Source organism: Calypte anna, unplaced genomic scaffold (genome assembly GCF_003957555.1).
Source record: "Calypte anna isolate BGI_N300 unplaced genomic scaffold, bCalAnn1_v1.p scaffold_23_arrow_ctg1, whole genome shotgun sequence".
In the NCBI taxonomy this organism is placed as follows: Eukaryota; Metazoa; Chordata; class Aves; order Apodiformes; family Trochilidae; genus Calypte; species Calypte anna.
In genome coordinates, this window is record NW_022045500.1 from 1 (window position 1) to 20,775 (window position 20,775).

At 57.1% G+C, this 20,775-nt stretch overlaps 2 protein-coding genes across 3 annotated transcripts; one reads left to right on the forward strand and one right to left on the reverse strand.

Moving 5' to 3' along the window:
- The first annotated feature begins 816 nt into the window (after positions 1 to 816).
- On the forward strand, positions 817 to 14,646 carry CPSF7 (cleavage and polyadenylation specific factor 7). Its single transcript, XM_030468715.1, is given in 11 exon segments — positions 817 to 853; positions 3,153 to 3,271; positions 9,077 to 9,295; positions 10,181 to 10,284; positions 10,509 to 10,654; positions 12,202 to 12,536; positions 12,538 to 12,611; positions 12,709 to 12,827; positions 12,934 to 13,102; positions 13,191 to 13,365; positions 14,156 to 14,646. Coding segments are annotated over 9 exon segments (1,389 nt in total). The 5' UTR covers positions 817 to 853; positions 3,153 to 3,217; the 3' UTR covers positions 13,360 to 13,365; positions 14,156 to 14,646.
- Positions 14,647 to 16,205: 1,559 nt separating this feature from the next.
- On the reverse strand, positions 16,206 to 19,811 carry TMEM216 (transmembrane protein 216). 2 transcript variants are annotated; one of them, XM_030468706.1, is made up of 6 exons: positions 19,763 to 19,811; positions 19,485 to 19,586; positions 19,313 to 19,405; positions 17,946 to 18,147; positions 16,549 to 16,571; positions 16,231 to 16,431 (listed from the first exon to the last, which is right to left on the reverse strand). In XM_030468706.1, exons 1-5 carry the CDS (start codon positions 19,773 to 19,775, stop codon positions 16,559 to 16,561), a joined length of 423 nt encoding a protein of 140 aa, XP_030324566.1. In that variant the 5' UTR covers positions 19,776 to 19,811; the 3' UTR covers positions 16,231 to 16,431; positions 16,549 to 16,558. The 2 variants fall into 2 exon arrangements, with proteins under 2 accessions (XP_030324565.1, XP_030324566.1); XM_030468705.1 differs by lacking the exon at positions 16,549 to 16,571 and having other exon boundaries at positions 16,206 to 16,431.
- Positions 19,812 to 20,775: the final 964 nt, after the last annotated feature.

A 20,775-nucleotide genomic window follows, 5' to 3' on the forward strand; every position in this document is an offset into this window, starting at 1 on the left:
CCCAGACCCTGCTGCCCCTAACCCCAATTCCTCTTCCTATAACCCCCCAGCTCCTACTACCCCCCAAATCCCCTCCCATCCCCTGCTCTTCCCCAAATCCCCTTCCCACCCCCCAGACCCTGCTGCCCCTAACCCCAATTCCTCCTCCTATAACCCCCCAGGCCCTTTTGTCCCCCAAATCCCCTTCCCATACCCCCCATCCCCTAGTGCCCCCCAAATCCCCTTCCTACCCCCCCAAACCCTGATACCCCTAACCCCAATTCCTCCTCCCATAGCCCCCCAGTTCCTTTTGTCCCCCAAATCCCCATCCGATCCCCCCCCATCCCCTGTTCCCCCCCAAATCCCCTTCCCACACCCCTCTCCCCTGCTTCCCCCCAAATCCCCTTCCCACAGCCCCAAACCCTAACCCCAACTCCTCCTCCTATAACCCCCCACCCCCTGCTGCCCCCCAAACCCCCTTCCCATCCCCCCCCAGCCCCTGCTTCCCCCCCCAAATCCCACCCCCCCACACCCCCTGTCTCCCCCAACCCCCCCATATTCCCTCCCCCTTCCACTCCCCCATTCCCCCCCTCCCTCTCCCCCTTTCCCCTCCCCTCCCAGACCCCTCCCCACCCCATAAATCCCCTCCCCGTCCCCCCCATTCCCCTCACCCTGGCAGCCGCCATTACGCTCCCCCCCTCCCTCCCTTCCTCCCCCTTGGGGGCCGCTCTGGCACTACAGGAGGCCCGAACTCTATCGTCCGGAAGAGGAAGAGAAAGGGGTAGAGTGGAAAGGGGCGGTGCCGGAAGTGAGGGAGGGGGGCGTGACGTAAGCGCCGGAAGTGGGCGTGGCGTGGCGCGGCGGCGCTGTGGCGGTGAGCGCGGTTGGCGCGAGCGCGGGGCCTGCGGGGCCGTGAGGGAAACGGGAGAGGAACGGGGGAGATAACGGGAGATAACGGGAGAGATAACGGGAGATAACGGGAGAGAGAACGGGAGAGAGAACGGGAGATAACGGGAGAGATAACGGGAGATAACGGGAGAGATAACGGGGGATAACGGGAGAGGAACGGGGGAGATAACGGGAGATAACGGGAGAGATAACGGGAGATAACGGGAGAGAGAACGGGAGAGAGAACGGGAGAGAACGGGAGAGAGAACGGGGGAGATAACGGGAGAGAACGGGAGAGATAACGGGGGATAACGGGAGATAACGGGGGATAACGGGAGAGAGAACGGGAGAGAGAACGGGAGAGAGAACGGGAGAGAGAACGGGAGATAACGGGAGAGAGAACGGGAGAGAGAACGGGGGATAACGGGAGAGAGAACGGGAGAGATAACGGGAGAGGAACGGGGGAGATAACGGGGGATAACGGGAGAGAGAACGGGGGATAACGGGAGATAACGGGAGAGAGAACGGGAGAGAGAACGGGAGAGAGAACGGGAGAGAGAACGGGAGAGAGAACGGGGGATAACGGGAGAGAGAACGGGGGATAACGGGAGAGAGAACGGGAGAGAGAACGGGGGATAACGGGAGAGAGAACGGGGGAGAGAACGGGAGAGAACGGGAGAGAGAACGGGAGAGAGAACGGGAGAGAACGGGAGAGAGAACGGGGGATAACGGGAGAGAACGGGAGAGAGAACGGGAGAGAGAACGGGGGATAACGGGAGAGAGAACGGGAGAGAGAACGGGGGATAACGGGAGAGAGAACGGGAGAGAGAACGGGAGAGAGAACGGGAGAGAGAACGGGGGAGAGAACGGGGGATAACGGGAGAGAGAACGGGGGAGAGAACGGGAGAGAGAACGGGGGAGAACGGGAGAGAGAACGGGAGAGAGAACAGGAGAGAACGGGGGAGATAACGGGAGAGAGAACGGGGGATAACGGGGGAGAACGGGAGAGAGAACGGGAGAGAGAACGGGAACGGAAGAGATAACGGGATAACGGCGGGATAACGGGGTAACCGGCCTGGGAATGGGGAGAGGGGGGAATGGGGGATAATGGGGTAACGGGAGTGGGATAATGGGAGAGAACGGCGGGAGAACGGGAATGGGAGAACGGGGGAATAGGAATGGGATAATGGGGGATAACAGGATAATGGGAATGGGATAATAGGGTAACGGGAATGGGAATGGGGAGAGGGGGGAGCGGGGGAATGGGGTAACGGGAGTGGGGTGATAATGGGAGGGAATGGGAGAGAACAGCGGGAGAACGGGAACGGGATAATGGGGGAATGGGATAACGGGGTAACGGGACTGGGAGTGGGGTGAGGGGAGGAGGGGGGAATGGGAGAGAACGGCGGGAGAACGGGAATGGGATAACAGGGGAATGGGATAATGGGGGATAAGGGGAATGGGGTAACAGGATAATGGGGGAATGGGAGTGGGATAATGGGAGGGAAGGGGAGAGAACAGTGGGAGAACAGGAATGGGAGAACGAGGGAATGGGATAATGGGAGAACGAGGGAATGGGAATGGGATAATGGGGTAATGGGAATGGGATAATGGGGGATAATGGGAATGGGGTAACGGGAATGGGATAATTGGGTAATGGGACTGGGAGTGGGGTGAGGGGAGGAGGGGGGAGCAGGGGGATGGGGGATAATGGGGGAAAATGGGGTAATGGGAGTGGGGTGATAATGGGAGGGAAGGGGAGAGAACAGCGGGAGAACGGGAATGGGAGAACGGGGGAATGGGATAATGGGATTGGGAATGGGATAACGGGAGAATGGGGTAACGGGAATGGGGGAATGGGATAACAACGGGATAATGGGATAATGAGAATGGGATAATGGGGATGGGAATGGGGGAATGGGGATGGGATAATGGGATTGGGAATAGGGATAACAGGAGAATGGGAATGGGATAATGGGGGAATGGGTTTGGAGATGGGATTGGGATAATGGGAATGGGGATGGGATAGGGGTAACAAGAATGGGAATGGGGATGGAATGGGAAGGGGATAATGGGGATGGGATAACAGGAATGGGATAATGGGAATAGGGATGGGAATGAGAATGGGATTGGGATAACGGGAAGGGAATGGGGATGGGAATGGGGTAACAGGAATGGCAAGGTGAGGAGGGGGATGGGGTTTCCCCCCCCAGGAGCGTGAGGGGGACTTGGGGGATTTGGGGGAGCAGAGTGGGAACCCCACTGACCCCTCCCCCCCTTCCCAGTGACCCCTGGGATCTCCCCATCCCCCCGGTGCCATCCCGGGCTCCTGTTCCAGGTTTCTGGAATTATGTCAGAGGGAGTGGATCTGATCGACATCTACGCCGACGAGGAGTTCAACCAGGTGAGCTGGGCAGGGAATCCCCTTCCCAAAAAACCCAAAAAATAGGGATTTGGGGGGAAATCCCAACCCGTGAGCAGGGGCTGAGCCAGCTCTGGAGATTCCCAAGGTTCCTAAATCCTGGGAGCTTCCACACAGCTCTGGGGGGGAGGAGGTTTCCAGAGGGTGCTCCCAGAGGGTTCACTTGGGATGAGGGAAATGTTGGGATGAGGAAAGAAAATGTTGGGATGAGGATGAAGTATTGGGATGAGGGAAAATGTTGGGATGAGGGAAAATATTGGGATGAGGAAGAAATACTGGGATGAAGAAAAAATACTGGGATGAGGATAAAATGTTGGGATGAGGAAGAAATACTGGGATGAGGGGAAAATGTTGGGATGAGGATAAAATGTTGGGATGAGGGAAAAGTATTGGGATGAGGGAAAAGTATTGGGATGAGGGGAAAATGTTGGGATGAGGATGAAGTATTGGGATGGGGATAAAATGTTGGGATGAGAGAAAAATATTGGGATGAGAAAGAAATGTTGGGATGAGGAAGAAATGTTGGGATGAGGGGAAAATGGGGGATGAGGAAGAAATAATGGGATGAGGGAAAGATGTTGGGATGAGGGAAAAATCTTGGGATGAGGAAAAAGTGTTGGGATGAGGGGAAATGTTGGGATGAGAAAAATATTAGGATGAGGGAAAAAATATTGGGATGAGGATAAAATATTGGGATGGGGATAAAATGTTGGGATGAGGAGGAAGTATTGGGATGAGGAAAGAATATTGGGATGAGGGGAAAATGTTGGGATGTGGAAGAAATGTTGGGATGAGGGAAAAATGTTGGGATGAGGGAAAATACTGGGATGAGGAGAAAATGTTGGGATGAGAAAGAAATATGAGGATGAGGGAAAATGTTGGGATGAGGGGAAAATGGGGGATGAGGAAGAAATAATGGGATGAGGGGAAAATGTTGGGATGAGGAAGAAATATTGGGATGAAGGAAAAATATTAGGATGGGGAAAAAGTGTTGGGATGAGGATGAAATGTTGGGATGGGGAATAAATGTTGGGATGAAGAAAAATACTGGGATGAGGGAAAAAGTATTGGGATGAGGGTAGAATATTGGGATGAGGCTGTTTGCCAAGGTATCAAGGGAGCTGTGGGAAGAGTTGGTTGGAAAAATGGGAATTCCAAAGGGGAAGAGGTTTGGGAATGGCAAGGGGAAAAAAAAAAAAAAGGGAGAATTGGGTGGGAAATGTGGAGATTTGGGGGATCCCTGGGGTTGGGTGTGGATGTTCCAAGACCTTGGGAAGCACCTGGAAGGTTTTTCCAGCTGGAAGGAAAACTTATGGAAAAGGGAATGGCTGTGAGGTCCCTGAGGGGGATAAATCATAGAATCACAGAATGGGCTGGGTTGGAAGGGACCTCAGAGCTCATCAGCTCCAACCCTTGATCCACTCCCCCCGTGGTTCCCAGCCCATGGCACTCAGTGCCACATCCAGGCTCTTTGGAAAGATCTCCAGACACGGAGAATCCACTCCTTCCCTGGGCAGCCCATTCCAATGCCTGATCACCCTCTCTGCAAAGAATCCTTTCCTAATATCCAACCTAAACCTCCCCTGGCAGAGCTTCAAGCTCTGCCAGGGGAGGTTTAGGTTGGATATTAGGAAAAAATTCTTTAGTCCGAGCCCTCTTATCCACTGATACCTCCCCGACCCCCCCCTGGCTCCAACCTCCTTTCAGGGAGTTGCAGAGAGTGATGAGGTCTCCCCTGAGCCTCCTCTTCTCCAGCCTCAACACCCCCAGCTCCCTCAGCCCTTCCTCACAGCAATTCTGCTGGATCCCTTCACAGCCTCCTTGCTCTTCTCTGGACCTGCTCCAGCACCTCAAGCTCCTTCCTGAGCTGAGGGGCCCAGAACTGGACACAGGACTCAAGCTGTGGCCTCACCAGGGGCAGAATCCCTTCCCTGGATCTCTTGGCCACACTCTTCCTCATCCAGGATGCCCTTGGGATTCTTGGCCACACTGCTGGCTCATGGTCACCTTCCAGGTCCCTTTCTGCCACTCTGGAGCTCCCCATGGGGTTGTTGTGGCCAAAATTCAGGATCCAGCACTTGGAATGTTGAACCTGATCCTGTTGGGATCATCCCAACTCTCCAACCTCCTTTCAGGGAGTTGCAGAGAGTGATGAGGTCTCCCCTGAGCCTCCTCTTCTTCAGGCTGAACACCCCCAGCTCCCTCAGCCTCTCCTCACAGGATCTGTGCTCCAGTCCCTTCACCAGCCCAGTTGCCTCCTTTGGACCTGCTCCAGCACCTCAATCTCCTTCCTGAGCTGAGGGGCCCAGAACTGGACACAGGACTCAAGCTGTGGCCTCCCCAGAGCTGAGCACAGGGGCAGAATCCCTTCCCTGGACCTGCTGGCCACGCTGTTCCTTAGCCAGCCCAGGATGCCATTGGCCTTCTTGGCCACCTGGGCACACTGCTGGCTCCTCTTCAGCTTCCTGGCAATCCAGACTCCCAGCTCCCTTTCTGCCACTCTGTGCCCAGCCTGGAGCTCCCCATGGGGTTGTTGTGTTGAACCTCATCCCCTTGGGATCATCCCAACTCTCCAGTCTGTCCAGGTCCCTCTGCAGAGCCCTTCTGCCTTCCAGTCAGCTCCGAGGGGGTGGGAAGGGATTTTGGGGGGAATATCCCATGGGAAAGGAGCAGGAGCTGTGCTGGGTGCCTACAGCCAGTCAGGAAGAAGCAGGGAGAGGGAAAAGCAGGAAAAATAAGAGGAATTTGACTCCAGAGGTGAGTTGGGAAGCAAATCCCTGTGCCTGGATTCCCTCAGACACCAAAATCCTCGTTTTCTGTGGAAAAAATTCCCAGCAGGAAGACAACTCATGGAACCACAGTGTGCTGGGAGCTGCTCCCAGCTTCCAAACCTCTGGAGTTTGGGTCTTCTCCTGCAGTTTGCTCCCAATAAAACAGGAAAACTGGAGAGGAGGGAATGCTGGGATGAGGCTGGTGAAGGAAAAAAAAATCTTGGAGCTGATCCCTGTGGGATTTACCCAGGAATAACCCAAAACACTTCACTTCTGGCAATGGAGGAGGGAAAACTCTGCAAGTGGATGTGGTGACTCCCACCTGGAGAGCTGGGAAAGCTCAGGAATGCCTGGGAAAAGGCTGGAATGTCTCAGAAAACAAGGAATGGGCCTTTTCCTCCCCAGGTTTGTGTTCCCAGGAGGAAAAAAGTGGCACAAGGAGCGAGCTGAGGTGACTTGGGAATGTCCAGCAGGATCCAGAGAGGATCAGGGTTGTTCCTGGTCCATTTTGGGTGGGATTTGGAGGGAATGAGGAAGCTGAGGAGCAGCAGAGAGGAGGAAGGAGCAAACCCAGCTGCAGGGCTGGAGAAATGATGGATCCAGAGGGTTCTGAGGACTCAAAATCCTGGATACAGCTGAGGAGATGGAAGCTCCTGGAAGCTGGAAGTGCTTTTCCAGGCTGAGGATTCCCACATTTCCCTCACCTCAAGCCCTGGGCTGAGAGAACCTGGAATTAACCCCTGTCCCAGAGGCTCAACCCCCTGAGGAGCATCCTGAAAAGCTTCCAAACTTCCATAATTGAGGAATTTTTCCTCTTTTTTTCCCTTCCCAGCAGGGAATTCCAAGGCTGGGGCTGTGCCTGGAGGTGGGAGGAGGATTCCCACAAAAAACCTTGGAACTGTTTGGAGAGTCAGGAGGAAAATAGTTGCTCCTGGCTGGAATTCCTGACACTTCTTTATCAGCTCTGCAGCTGCCAGAGCCAGGGGCTGGAATTCCAAAGGGGAATTTGGAGCAGGCATCACTGGGAAGGGGATTTTTTTTGTGGAAAACTCCTGACTTTTGGATTTCTGGGAGTGCAGGAACCTCCTGACACGTTTTCCCATCTTTCCAGGGCTTTTTTCTGCCTGTCCCAGGGAAAACACCTCCACCAGGAGTTATCCCAACCTTCCAACTTCCCAACATGGAAAATTTGGGAGTGGAATCTTTTATTTGGGATTAAAACCTTTGGTTTTGGTTCTTTTTCCTTTCATGGAGGAGCTGAAGCAGTGATTGGGAAGGAGGGAGGAGAGCTGGGATCTGGGTGAGGAATTATCCTGGAGATTTCTAGTAAACAGCCCAGTTTTAAATCCAGTTTATCCCAGAACAAAGTGGGAATTGGGAAGCAGATCCAGGATACTTGGAAGCTTCTTTAGCAGGTGTCAGGGAAAAGAGTCTGGAGCTCCTCACCCCAAAGGACAGCTTGGAGGAAGGGAATCTGCAGCCCCCAAGGTGGATTTTCCTGGAGTGGCTTCTCCCAAGGAGAGGTTTGGGCTGGAATTTGGTTGGAAAAGCTGGAAGTTTGGGAAGGGAAGGGAAGGTTCAGCCTTGTGGTTGGGATTCCTGGAGGATTTTTCCCTTCTCTGCTTCCTCAAGGGCTTAAAAATGCTGGGGGAAGGGGAGAAGGGTTGGAGAGGGGCAGGAAGGATTTCTCCACCTTTTCCAGGAGGAATTTCCAGGTTGAGCAGGAAGGGTTTCCTAGCAGGAATTTCCACATCTCACTGGAAGAACTTCCAGGTTTCACAGGAAGAATTTCTACGTTTTCCAGGAGGAGTTTGTGCATTTTTCAGGAAGGATTTCCCCATTTCCCAGGAGGAATGTCCATGGTTCCCAAGAAGAATTTCCCCACTTCCCAGGAGGATTTTACCCACTTCCCAGGAAGAACTTCCCCATTTCCCTGGAAGAACTTTCCCACTTCCCAGGAGGAATCTCCCCATTTCCCAGGAGGAATCTCCCCATTTCCCAGGAGGAATCTCCCCACTTCCCAGGAGGAATCTCCCCACTTCCCAGGAGGAATTTCCCCATTTCCCAGGAAGAACTTCCCCATTTCCCAGCAGGAATCTGCCCATTTCCCAGGAAGAACTCCTCCATTTCCCAGGAGGAATTTCTGCATTTCCCAAGAAGAATCTCCCCACTTCCCAGGAGGAAATTCCCCATTTCCCAGGAAGAACACTTCCCAGGAGGAACTTCCCCACTTCCCAGGAGGGATCTCCCCCTTTCCCAGCAGGAATCTCCCCCTTTCCCAGCAGGAATCTCCCCCTTTCCCAGCAGGAATTTCCCCACTTCCCAGCAGGAATTTCCCCACTTCCCAGGAAGAACTTCCCCACTTCCCAGGAAGAACTTCTCCATTTCCCAGGAGGAATGTCCATGTTTCCCAGGAAGAATTTCTGCATTTGTAAGGAAGAATTTTCCCGTTTCCAAGGAGGAATTTCCTCATTTCCCAGGAAGAACTTCCCCCTTTCCCAGCAGGAATCTCCCCCTTTCCCAGGAGGAATCTCCCCACTTCCCAGCAGGAATTTCCCCATTTCCCAAGAAGAATTTCCCCACTTCCCAGGAGGAATTTCTGCATTTTTAAGGAAGAATCTCCCCACTTCCCAGCAGGAATCTCCCCATTTCCCAGGAAGAATTTCCCCATTTCCCAGCAGGAATCTCCCCACTTCCCAGCAGGAATCTCCCCCTTTCCCAGCAGGAATCTCCCCATTTCAGGACAGCTCTGGTGCTTTCATCCTTCACCTCCCAGCCACCCCCAACCCCCTGATCAGCACCTTGGGACTCACCTTTTGCTGCCTCCAACTTGCTCCTGGGTACAGCATCGTGCTTGGGGTCCTTTTTGGGGTCACCTCCAGACTTCCTGGGGTCCTTCCAGACTTTTTGGGGTCAACCCAGACTTTTTTTTGGGTCCCTCTCAGCACCACCCTCCCCCCCCCTTTGTTTTTTATTTCCCTCGGGGCGCTCACGGCCTCTCCTCTCTCCCTGCCAGGACTCTGAGTTCAGTAATGCTGATCAGATGGATCTCTATGATGATGTGTTAGCAGCCAGCTCGCAGCCCCCCGAAAACAGAACCAGCAGCTCAGAACCCCCCCCTGAAATCCGCCAGGAGCCCTCCCCAAAACCCAACAGCAAACCCCCTGCCATCCTCTACACCTACAGCGGGCTGCGCAACAAGAGAGCTGCTGTCTACGTGGGCAGCTTCTCCTGGGTGAGTGCCTGGGGGGCTCCAAAACAACCCCCTTGGGTAGTTTAAGGGTTCCCCGAGGGTTTGGGGGGGGTTGCAGGGTTCTCAGAGGGGTTTTTTTTGCCTTTTTTCCTCAAAAGAGGAGCTGGGGTGCCAGGACGCGTTGTGATCCGCAGGGTTTTGTAGCCCTGGGGGGATGATGGGGGGAGCCCTCACAATGGGCTCTGCCTTCTTGGGGCAAATCCCCTTCTCTGGACAGGTAAAGGGAGAGTCCTGGCAAAGTTTTGAGTTTTTCCAGAGGAAAAAAAGAAAAAAAAATTCATTGAAATCCCCACGCAGGGGCTGGTTTGGCCCCGAACTCTCTGAAGGGGTCTGTGCTCGAGGTCCTCACCCCAGCCCTCTGAAACTGGGTTAACTGGGGGAGCACTGGAAGGCTTCTGGGAGCTGACACCTACCCCCTTGGGTAGTTTAAGGGCTCCCCAAGAGTTTTGGGGGGGGTTGCAGGGTTCTCAGAGGGGTTTTTTTTGCCTTTTTTCCTCAAAAGAGGAGCTGGGGTGCCAGGATGCGTTGGGATCCGCAGGGATTTAAAGCCCTGGGGGGGTAATGGGGGAGCCCCCACAGTGGGCTCTGCCTTCTTGGGGCAAATCCCCTTCTCTGGACAGGTAAAGGGAGAGTCCTGGCAAAGCTCTGAGTTTTTCCAGAGGAAAAAAAGAAAAAAAAATTCATTGAAATCCCCACACAGGGGCTGGTTTGGCCCCGAACTCTCTGAAGGGGTCTGTGCTCGAGGTCCTCACCCCAGCCCTCTGAAACTGGGTTAACTGGGGGAGCACTGGGAGGCTTTGGAAGGGTTCTGGGAGGCTGTGGAAGGGTTCTGGGAGCTGACATCTGCCTCTCTCCTCTTCCCTTCAGTGGACAACAGACCAGCAGCTGATCCAGACCATCCGCTCGGTCGGGGTCTACGACGTGGTGGAGCTGAAATTTGCTGAGAACAGAGCCAATGGGCAGTCCAAAGGGTGAGAGACTGGGGGGGCAAGGAAAGAGGGGGCTCAGTCCTCTGTGCTGAGAGTGGGAGCCCACTCAGAGATGGAGTGATGGAGCAGAGACACCCAGAAACCTTGAGGAAGGGATGGAAAACACCAGGGGAAGGAGGCGCCGGGGATGGAGCCCCACGCGTTGGGGTTGGGGTTGGGGTGACCCCTTCCTGGCTGCCCCCCAACCTCTCCTTGGGTTTTTGCAGGTACGCAGAGGTGGTGGTGGCCTCTGAAAACTCAGTCCACAAACTCCTGGAGCTTTTACCTGGCAAAATCCTCAACGGGGAGAAGGTGGAGGTGAGGTTGGCCACCCGACAGAACCTGTCGCAGTTCGAGGCTCAGGCTCGCAAACGTGAGTGGAGGCAAAAGGCACACGGGGGAAAAGGGGGGGACATCCCCTCTTTGGCCCCAAATCCCCCAGCAGAGCTGCCAGGGCCCCACCCACCCACCCAGAGTCCTTGTTTGGGGGGGGTGGATGATGCTGAGGAGTCTCTGGGTTGCTGGTTGGTTTTTTTTTTTTGTTTCCTATGACTTCTGAGTCTGCTCAGATCCTGACCCGAGTCTTTATGATCCCCTTTTAGGTGCTCCCACACTGCGAAGATCCCTCGTAGCCTCCTCCTCCTCCTCCTCTCCAAACTGAATGGGCTTAAGCTCTTCAGCTTCTCAACATAGCTAAGACCCTCCATATCTATTAGTAGCTCTTCTCTGGATCTCCTCCAGACTTTGTCCATCCCTGCGGAGGTAAGGTGGACCCAAAACTGGACTCAATCTTCCAGCTGGGGCCTGGCCGTGGGCTTTCTACAATGGCAATAGGTGGTCCTCGCCCTCACTCCGCAGTGATGTGACCCCCCCTCAACCTGGCCCTGGGCCAGGGGAGCTCTGCTGAGCCTCAGGGAATCTCTTGGGCAGGAGTTTGGTAGGAGGAGGTCTTGGCCAGCTGCAGTCATTGTAGATCCCAGGGCTCCTTTCTCACACCAGGAAGTTTAAACCAGAACCAACCCCCCGCCCCCTTTTTTCTTGGTTTTTGGGGTTTTTTTGTCTTTCTGAACACACCCAAGTTTAGCAGGGATGTCAGCTCTGTCCCTCCTCATCTCCAGTGCCCTCAGTGGGCTTTTGGTGGTGTGGGCTTTGTCTCATCCCTCGTTTTGGGGGGGTGGGGGCTGAGTTTTGGGCTGCCCAACCCCCAGAGCTTTGCTGCCCTCACAGCTCAGCTCCTCTCAACCTTTGTCACCAGTGTCTGGTGCTTTGCTTGATGGCCCCCAGGGAGCCCTGGCTGCCCTGAGGGGCTCAGGTAGATGGTAACCCCCCCATCTTTCATCCTCAGAGCTTCTTTGGACACCACCACAAGGGTTCCTGTCCCTCTCCTCGAGGGCACCAAGCTTCTTGTCCTCCAGCAGCTCTGGTGCTGTCACCTTCTGTCCCTTCGTGTCCTTCAGACCTTTCCAAACCCACCCTCAGGCTCTCTGGGGTGGTTTTTCCAATCTTCTGCCACCTCTCTGCTGGGGGAAATCTCTCACCATTTCTTGGGGCTCTTTATGCTCCCCATAACCTGCTTGGCTCAGCCACCTTCTCAGAGTTAAAAGTCTTTTTTCCCCCCCAAAAAAAAAACCAAAAAAAACCCAAAACAAAACTAAACAAAAACAAAGCAAAACAAAACAAAACACCTCGAGGGGGGGGATCTTGCTGGAGAGTTTCTCCCTTCTTGGAGGACACGGAGGCTACGTTGGGCTGGTTGCAGCTTTTCCCCGAGGACCTCAAAACAAGGCTGTGGGGGGGGAGGAGGAAAAAAATAAGAGGAGGAGGAGGAGAAGGAGGAGGAGAAGGAGGAGGTGGTGGTCTCCAAACTCCACCCCCGCTGGTGGCCGCAGCTCAGGGCTGTTTTCCCGGTGCTGTTCGCAGGTGTCCCGCCGAGGGCGCACTCCCGGGATTCCGTGGATTCCGTGGACGGCCGAGCGACCCCGACAGAGAACGCTTTGCCTCCTGCTCGCCTGGACAAACCCCCCTCCGTCCTGCCTTTTTTTAACCGGCCCCCCACCGCCCTCCCCTTGATGGGGCTCCCTCCTCCCCCCATGCCTCCTCCTCCTCCTCTTTCCTCCGGTTTCGGTGTCCCCCCCCCTCCTCCCGGGATCCATTACCAACATCTCATGCCTCCTCCTCCTCGACTGCCCCCTCACCTGGCTGTGCCCCCCCCAGGGGCTGTACCCCCAGCCCTCCACCTCAACCCTGCCTTCTTCCCCCCCCCCCAACACGGCTCTGGGGCCTCCCCCCGACACCTACAGCAAGACCTTGGCTCCCTACAACCACAGCAGGTGGGACTGAGCGTGGGGACAGGGTGGGGGTGACTTGGGGGGGTGTGGGGGGTCTCTCCTAACCTTTGGGGGTGTTGTTGGGTTTTTTTTATTGCAGCAGAGAACTGGGACCACCCCCTCCCCCTGTCAGTGAAGTGGAGTTTGAGGAGATCATGAACAGGAACAGGGCCATCTCCAGCAGTGCCATCTCCAAGGCGGTCTCGGGCGCCAGTGCGGGTAAGAAGGGGGGGGGTTTGGGGTCAGAGGGTCCTTTTCTTTCTGTTCCCATTATCTGGGTGCTTCACACCTCCTCCCCCCCAACTCTTTTCTCTCCCTTCCCCAGGGGATTACAGTGATGCCATCGAGACCCTGCTGACTGCCATCGCTGTCATCAAGCAGTCCAGGGTGGCCAACGACGAGCGGTGCCGCGTCCTCCTCTCCTCCCTCAAGGATTGTCTGCACGGCATCGAAGCCAAATCCTACAGCACCGGGGCCAGCAGCAGCTCCTCCAGGTAGCCAAGGTTCCAGTAGCCCAGTCCCCCTCAAAACATTCCTGGGAAGTGGCCAAAACGTTGGGGGTTTTGGGGTTGTTTTTTAAAGGAAAAGGCACCGGTCCCGGGAACGTTCTCCCAGCCGGTCCCGGGAAAGCAGCAGGAGGCACCGGGAGCTCCTCCACGGGGAGGAGAGACACGAGGAGTATTTCCAGGAGAGGAACAGAGAGCACGAAAGGCATCGGGACAGGGACAGAGAGAGGGACAGGCACCACTGAGAGCAGGTGGGGGGCTGCACCCAGGCTGGGGGGGGGGCAGATTGGGGAGCTCTGAGCTCAGGGGAAATCGGGCTGGGGGAGATCTTGGGTTGGGGGGAGGATCTTAAGGTTTGGGGGGGATCTCAGGTTGAGGGGGATCTCAGGTTGGGGAAGGATCTAAGATTGGGGGATCTCAGGTTGGGGGGGATCTTACATTGGGGGGTCTCGGGTTGGGGGGATCTCAGGTTGAGGGGGATCTAAGGTTGGGGGGATCTCAGGCTGGGGGGGCTCTCACGTTGAGGGGGATCTGGGGTTGGGAGGGGATCTTGGGTTGGGGGCTCTCAGGTTGAGGGGTATCTAAGGCTGGGGGGGCTCTCAGGTTGGGGTATCTTGGGTTGAGGGGGGGTATCTAAGGTTGAGGGGGGATCTCATGTTAGGAGCTCTAAGGTTGGGGGGGCTCTCAGGTTGGGGGGGATCTCGGGCTGGAGGGCTCTCATGTTGGGGGGGTATCTAAGGTTTGGGGGGGCTCTCAGATTGGGGTACCTGAGGCTGGGAGGGGCTCTCAGGTTGGGGGATCTTGGGTTGAGGGGGGGGATCTCAGGCTGGGGGGGCTCTCAGGTTGGGGGATCTTGGTTTGAGGGGGGGTATCTAAGGTTAGGGGGGGATCTCATGTTAGGAGCTCTAAGGTTGGGGGGGATCTAAGGTTGGGGGGGGGCTCTTGGGCTGGGACTCTCAGCCTGGGGTTCTCTCAGCTTTGGGGAGGGGGGCTCCTCACTTGAAAATCTCAAGTCCTCTCCCTCCTCTCTCCCCCCCCCAGGAATTTTGGCAGGAAGTGGTTTTTAATGGACTCATATCTCACCTTGACCAGGACTCCGTGACCCAGGCCCACCCAAGCCCCTTTCCCAGCACCCCCAGCCCTCTCTGGGCACCCCAGGATGTGTGTGGTCTGTGTGCCCCCCCCCTCCCCCCTCAGCACACACACAGCCCCCAGCACCCCACAAACACCTCGTGGCCTTGGGGACAGAGTTGGTTTGGGATTTTTCCTCTTTGCCCACACTCCCCCTCTCCCTGGCTGCTGGGACCCAAAGAGAAATGGTGCTTTTTAACCCAGGGGGGTGAGGGGTGAGGGGGGGGGGAAGGTTTGGCAGCCCTGTTCCTCTCTGAGGATGGAGACCCCCTCCCTCTTTGGCATGGGGAGGGGGCTGCATGGCACTGTCACTGTCACATCCTCTCCATTTGGGGACATTCCTGTCCCCAGCACCCTGGCAGCTCCTGCACCTCCTTTCTCATCCTCTGGAGAAAGAGGGGGGGGGGGGTTGGAGCTGGGCTTGGGGGTGTCCCCCCCCCTCTTTCTCTCTGTCCCCAAGTCCCCCAGAGTGTCATTGTCACCTCCCAAAGCAGCTCCAAGCAGCTTCTTCCTTGTTTTAGAGGAAGAGGAGGAGGCAAAGGCCTTAAGGGGGGGGTGGGTGAGGGGTTCAGTCTGTGACCCCCCCTCCCCATCACATCCAGCTGCCCTCAGGGGGACACCTCCTGTCCCTAAGGGCTGTGGGGACCCCCCCAGGACCCCTCTGGCAGGAGGGGAAGAGCCCAGGAGGGTTTGGGGTGAGATGAGGGTGCATTCCAGAGGTGGGTGCTGACCCCCTTGGGTGGCTTCCAAGCCCCCCCCCCCACTTTGGATGAATTCCAGACCCCCTTGGGTGGGTTCCAGACCCCCTTGGGTGGGTGCCAACCCCCCTGAGTGGGTGCCAACCCCCCTGGGCCAGGTTGTAGCCCCCTTTGAGGTGGATTCCAGACCCCCCTGGATGAGTTCCAGCATCCCGGGGTGGGATTCAGACCCCCCAGGGTGGGTCCCAGCACCCCTGGGTGGGGTTCAAACCCCCCCAGGGTGGGATTCAGACCCCTCTGGATGAGTTCCAGCACCCCTGGGTGGGATTCAGACCCCCCAGGATGGGTCCCAGCCCCCTTTGAGGTGGGTTTCAGCCTCCCAGGGTGGGTCCCAGCACCCCTGGTGGGGTTCAAGCCCCCCCAGGGTGGGATTCAGACCCCTCTGGATGAGTTCCAGCACCCCAGGGTGGGATTCAGACCCCCTAGGGTGGGTTCCATCCCCCTTTGAGGTGGGTTTCAGCCCTCCCAGGGTGCCTAGATGGGTATCAGCACCCTCTAAACGTGCTGGAGAGGAGATTTCCCCCCCCCCCCAGCTCTGAAGATCTTTTTTTAGGATAAAATCACCCCAAAAATAAATCCCCCCCCTCCCCCCCAAATTCCTCCATCTTGTAAAGTCCCAGGAGGTGCCAGCTCAGCGGGTGAGTGCCTGAGGGGTGGGGGATGAGGAGGGGGAAGGGTTGGGTGAGTTCTGTTTTGGTTTTATTTTCTTTGGGGTTTTTTTTTCTTTGGTTTTATTTTTTTTTTTACTTTCCAACACAAAAATTTTTAGTTCCTTTTATCCAAATAGTGGAGGAGGGGAAAGGGGGGGGGGAGAGGGGAAAAAGGGGGTGGGCAGGGAGGGGGAGATGTGGGGGTTGGGAGAAAGGAGAGGAAAAACACAAAAAAAAAACCCAAACCCTGATGACCCCTCCTCTTCCTCCTCAGCCCCTCCTGCCCCTGGGACTTTAGACTTTGTTTGTCTTTCCATAGGTTGGAAATTGTGTAATAAAACTTGATGAAGTTGTCAATCTTTTAGATGAGGCTTTCAGGGTTGGTTTTTTTTAACCCTAAAAGTCTGGTTTTGGGGTTTTTTGTTTTGTTTTTTAAGCTTGTCCCCAACATTCTGAATCTTCTGTAAAAGGAAGAAAAGGAAGGGGGGAGGTTCTTGGTGTCCCCTCACTTGATTAGAGGGAAGTTTTGGAGCAATTTTCATGGCCAAGCAGCAGGTAAAAATAAATATTTATTGGAAAATAGGGAATTCTTTGGAGAAGTAGAAAAAAAAAAGGAATAATAATAATAATATTGTGTACCTTCAAGTGGCCTGAGCAGCACAAACCCCCCTGGGGGGGCTGCTGTGGCCTTGGGGTGGCAGTGCCACCACCCCTCTTTTCCCTGTGGAAGTGGCACTGGGTCCTTTGGTGTGGCACAGGCTCTCAGTAGGAATCCAAGCTGTCAAGAGAGAAGGGACATGGAGGTGACAGAGCCACCTGGCAGTGACAGAGCCACCTCTGTCCCCAGCCTCCAGGTCATTTGTTTCAGGACAGTGGGCTGGGTCCCCAGGGTCACCTTCTTACGGTCACTCAGCAAGCCTGGAGAAGAGGAGAACCACTGCTAGGGGGTGGCATCACAGAGGTCACCAGGGGAGGGGACAGCAGGGCAAGATGAGGAAGGGACAGAGGAGGAAAAAGATCCTGGAGCAGAGGAATTGGGGGGGAAGGACCTGGGGGTGCTGGTTGGAGGCTGCTGGACATGAGCCAGCATGTCCCCAGCTGGCCAAGAAGGGACATGGCAGTGACAGAGCCACCTGGCAGTGACAGAGCCACCTCTGTCCCCAGCCTCCAGGTCATTTGTTTCAGGTCCAACCAGGCCAAGGGGTCAGGTCAAGCCTCTGGCTCACACCAAACCCACCCTCCCCCCCCTAAAAGGTTCTCCAGGTTTGTGATAAAAGAGGAAAAGTGCCAGGGGAGGGACCTCAGGGTTGGGGTGAGTGTCCCCAGGTGACCAAGAAGGCCACCAGCACCCTGGGCTTGTGTCAGGAGCAGGGCAGGGATTGTCCTGTTGTGCTCAGAGCATTGAATCCTGGGTCAGAACAGGGACACTGAGGGGCTGGAGTGGGTCCAGAGAAGGAAAACAAAGGTGGGGAAGGGGCTGGAGGACAAGGAGAAGGTTCTGGAGAAGTTGTGAGGAGCAGCTGAGGGTGCTGAGCCTGGAGCAGAGGGGAGACCTCACTGCAATTCCCTGGAAAGGGGTTGGAGCTGGGGGGGGTTGGGTTCTGCTCCCAAGGACCAAGTGATGGGACAAGAGGAAATGGGCTGAGGGTGCCCAGGGGGGGTTAATCACCCCCAAGGGGTCATTAAGCACTGGCCCAGCTGCCCAGGGAGGTGGTTGGATCCCCATCCATCCCTGGAGGTGTGGAAAATCCCTGGAGATGTGGTGCTGAGGGACAGGAGGAGTGGTGGGCTCAGCAGAGTTGGGCTCCTGGTTGGATTTGGATGATCTGAAAAGGGGAGGTTGGAGCCAGGGGGGGTTGGTCCCTGCTCCCAAGGAACAAGTGACAAAACCAGAGGAAATGGCCCCAACTTGCACCAGGGGAGGTTTAGGTTGGAGACTGGGACCAACTTCTTCACTGGAAGAGTGGTCAAGCATTGGAACTTGGCTGCTCAGGGCAGTGGTGGAGTCACCACCCCTGGATGTGGCACAGATGTGGCACTTGGGGACACAGTGGTGCTGTGCTGGTGGTTGGGACTTGATGATCACCTGGAGGTGTTTCCCAACCTTGAGGTGTTTCCTAACCTTGAGGTGTTTCCCAGCCTTGAGGTGTTTCCCAGCCTTGAGGTGTTTCCCAACCTTGAGGTGTTTCCCAGCCTCAGCAGACTTGGGTTGGAATTGGATGCTCATGAAAAAGTCTTCCCTACCCCAGAAAAAACCCAAAATGAAATCAAAAGGATGTTGGGATTGTGTACCTGGAGAAGGTGAGGAGAGCCAGGACACCCAGCAGGAATTCCACAGAGTAGAAGAGGAGGAGGATGGTGTTGAGGATGGCTTCCAGACGCAGGGCATAGGTCTGCAGGAGCAGGTAATAAACTGCCAGGACAGCAGCTGGGAGGGTGAGGGCCAGGCTGATGGAGAGGGGAACCTTCCTCTGGCACAGGTTACCCTTGGATCCTGTGGGCAAGGTGGTTCTGGGGGTGTCCTTCAGCAGGGTGACCCCCCCCAAAGTGAGGAAAAGGAGGGAGGAAAATCAAAAGGATTGAGAGGAGAAGGGTCTGGGGGGTGTTGGGTGATGGGAAGCTCCAGCTGAGATGGGAATTTGCAGCCCTGAAAGGCAGCCAGGAGCTGCAGAGCAAGGGAAGGGGGGGTGACCCCTCTGGGGAGCCCCCCCTGCAGTGCTGGGGACAGTTGTGGGGTCCCCAACAGCAGCAGAAGGAGGCAGAGCTGTTGGGGTGAGCCCAGAGGAGGCCATGGAGGTGCTGGGAGGGCTGGAGCCAGACTGGGATTGGGGGGAGAAGGGTCCAGGGAGACCTCAGAGCACCTCCCAGTGCCAAAGGGGCTGCAGGAAAACTGGGGAGGGGTTTGGGATGGGGGTCTGGAGGGATGGGATGAGGAGGGAAGGGATTGGAAGTGGAAGAGGGGAGAGTGAGGTTGGAGAGGAGGCAAAGCTCCCCCTGAGGGAGCAGGAAAGAGGGAACAGGGAGAGGAATTCCTCTGGATCCTCTTCTTCCCCAGTGCCCATTCCAAAGGGATTCTAAAGGAGGGACTTGGGATAAGGACCTGGAGGGCTGGGATGAGAGGGAATGGATTTAAACTGGATTTAAACTGGGAGAGGGGAGATGGAGAGGAGATCTTGGGGAGAAACTCTTTGGGGTGAGGGTGCTGAGCCCCAGGGTGCCCCCAGAAGCTGTGGCTGCCCCATCCCTGGGGGTGTTGGGGGTTGGAGCCCCCTGGGTGTGGGAGGGGTCCCTGGCCATGGTGGGGGTGGCACTGGGGGGGCTTTAGGGTCCCAAAGTGGGGTGGGACAGAGGCAGCAGGGAGCAGGCAGGGTGAGGTTGGAGAGGAGGCAAAGCTCCCCCTGAGGGAGCAGGAAAGAGGGAACAGGGAGAGGAATTCCTCTGGATCCTCTTCTTCCCCAGTGCCCATTCTAAAGGGATTCTAAAGGAGGGACTTGGGATAAGGACCTGGAGGGCTGGGATGAGAGGGAATGGATTTAAACTGGATTTAAACTGGGGAGAGGGGCCCATGCAGGGGGGTGGCACAGGGGGAGCTTTAAGGTCCCTCCCAGCTCTCCCCAAAGGAACCCCAGCAGGGGGCTGTGTGTCCCCCAAGGCCTTACCGAAGAAGATGCGGGTGGCCTCGGTGCCCAGGTAGAGGAGGAGCAGCACCAGGTCCAGCAGGAGGTTGGTGAGGGGGTAGGGGAGCAGCAGCACTGCGGGCACAGACACCCTCAGGGACCACCTCGGGGGCGGGCTGGGGGGCTCAGGGTGCAACGTGGGGGGGTTACTCACCCTTATAGACGAAGATGAAGCCTTCCAGCAGGAAATAGGTCGCGCTGTACCACCCGTTGAGGAAAAGCAGCACCTGGAGCGGGGCCGAGGAGCGCTGCCGGCCTGCGGGGGCCAAGGCGGCCATGGCAGGGGAGGGAGGGGAGAGTGAAGGGGGGGAACCGACCCCAGCCCCGCCGATCCCCGCACCAGGCCCCGCGGAACCCCGCGGATCCCCCCGCAATCCTTCCCCTAATGCTGTCCCCCCCCTCCGCTCTCCCCATCCCCGCTCCCGCACTCACTCCTGGGCGCCATTTTCCGTCTCCATAGCAACCGCCGCCTCGGCAGGGCGGGACTCTCCCTCCCTCCCTCTCCCTCTCTCTCTATGGTTCAGGAGGACTGAGCCGCCTCCAGGCCGCGGGTTCGAATCCCACCCCGGCGGATTAGGGCAGGGGGACCTCGACCCCCGCCCCTCCCGGTTGTCCCCAGCCCCTCCCGGTTGTCCCCCGCCCCTCCCGATTGTCCCCCGCCCCTCCCGGTTGTCCCCCGCCCCTCCCGATTGCCCCCCCGCCCCTCCCGGTTGTCCCCAGCCCTTCCCCGTTGTCCCCAGCCCCTCCCCGTTGTCCCCAGCCCTTCCCCGTTGTCCCCAGCCCCTCCCGGTTGTCCCCAGCCCCTCCCGGTTGTCCCCAGCCCTTCCCCGTTGTCCCCAGCCCCTCCCGGTTGTCCCCAGCCCCTCCCGGTTGTCCCCAGCCCCTCCCCGTTGTCCCCCGCCCCTCCCGATTGTCCCCCGCCCCTCCCGGTTGTCCCCCGCCCCTCCCGATTGTCCCCCGCCCCTCCCGGTTGTCCCCAGCCCTTCCCCGTTGTCCCCAGCCCCTCCCCGTTGTCCCCAGCCCTTCCCCGTTGTCCCCAGCCCCTCCCGGTTGTCCCCAGCCCCTCCCGGTTGTCCCCAGCCCTTCCCCGTTGTCCCCAGCCCCTCCCGGTTGTCCCCAGCCCCTCCCGGTTGTCCCCAGCCCCTCCCCGTTGTCCCCCGCTCCTCCCGGTTGTCCCCAGCCCTTCCCCGTTGTCCCCAGCCCCTCCCGGTTGTCCCCAGCCCCTCCCCGTTGTCCCCAGCCCTTCCCCGTTGTCCCCAGCCCCTCCCGGTTGTCCCCAGCCCCTCCCGGTTGTCCCCAGCCCCTCCCCGTTGTCCCCCGCTCCTCCCGGTTGTCCCCAGCCCTTCCCCGTTGTCCCCAGCCCTTCCCCGTTGTCCCCAGCCCCTCCCCGTTGTCCCCAGCCCCTCCCCGTTGTCCCCAGCCCCGGTTCGGCGTTCAACCGAGCG

Excerpts from the sequence above, each read along its gene's own strand:
- TMEM216 (XM_030468705.1), bottom strand. Across the intron at positions 19,406-19,484 it reads CTTCATCTTCGTCTATAAGG|TGCTGCTGCTCCCCTACCCC; the intron begins GTGAGTAACCCC and ends CTGTGCCCGCAG. Across the intron at positions 18,148-19,312 it reads GGCCACCCGCATCTTCTTCG|GATCCAAGGGTAACCTGTGC; the intron begins GTAAGGCCTTGG and ends CCTTGCCCACAG.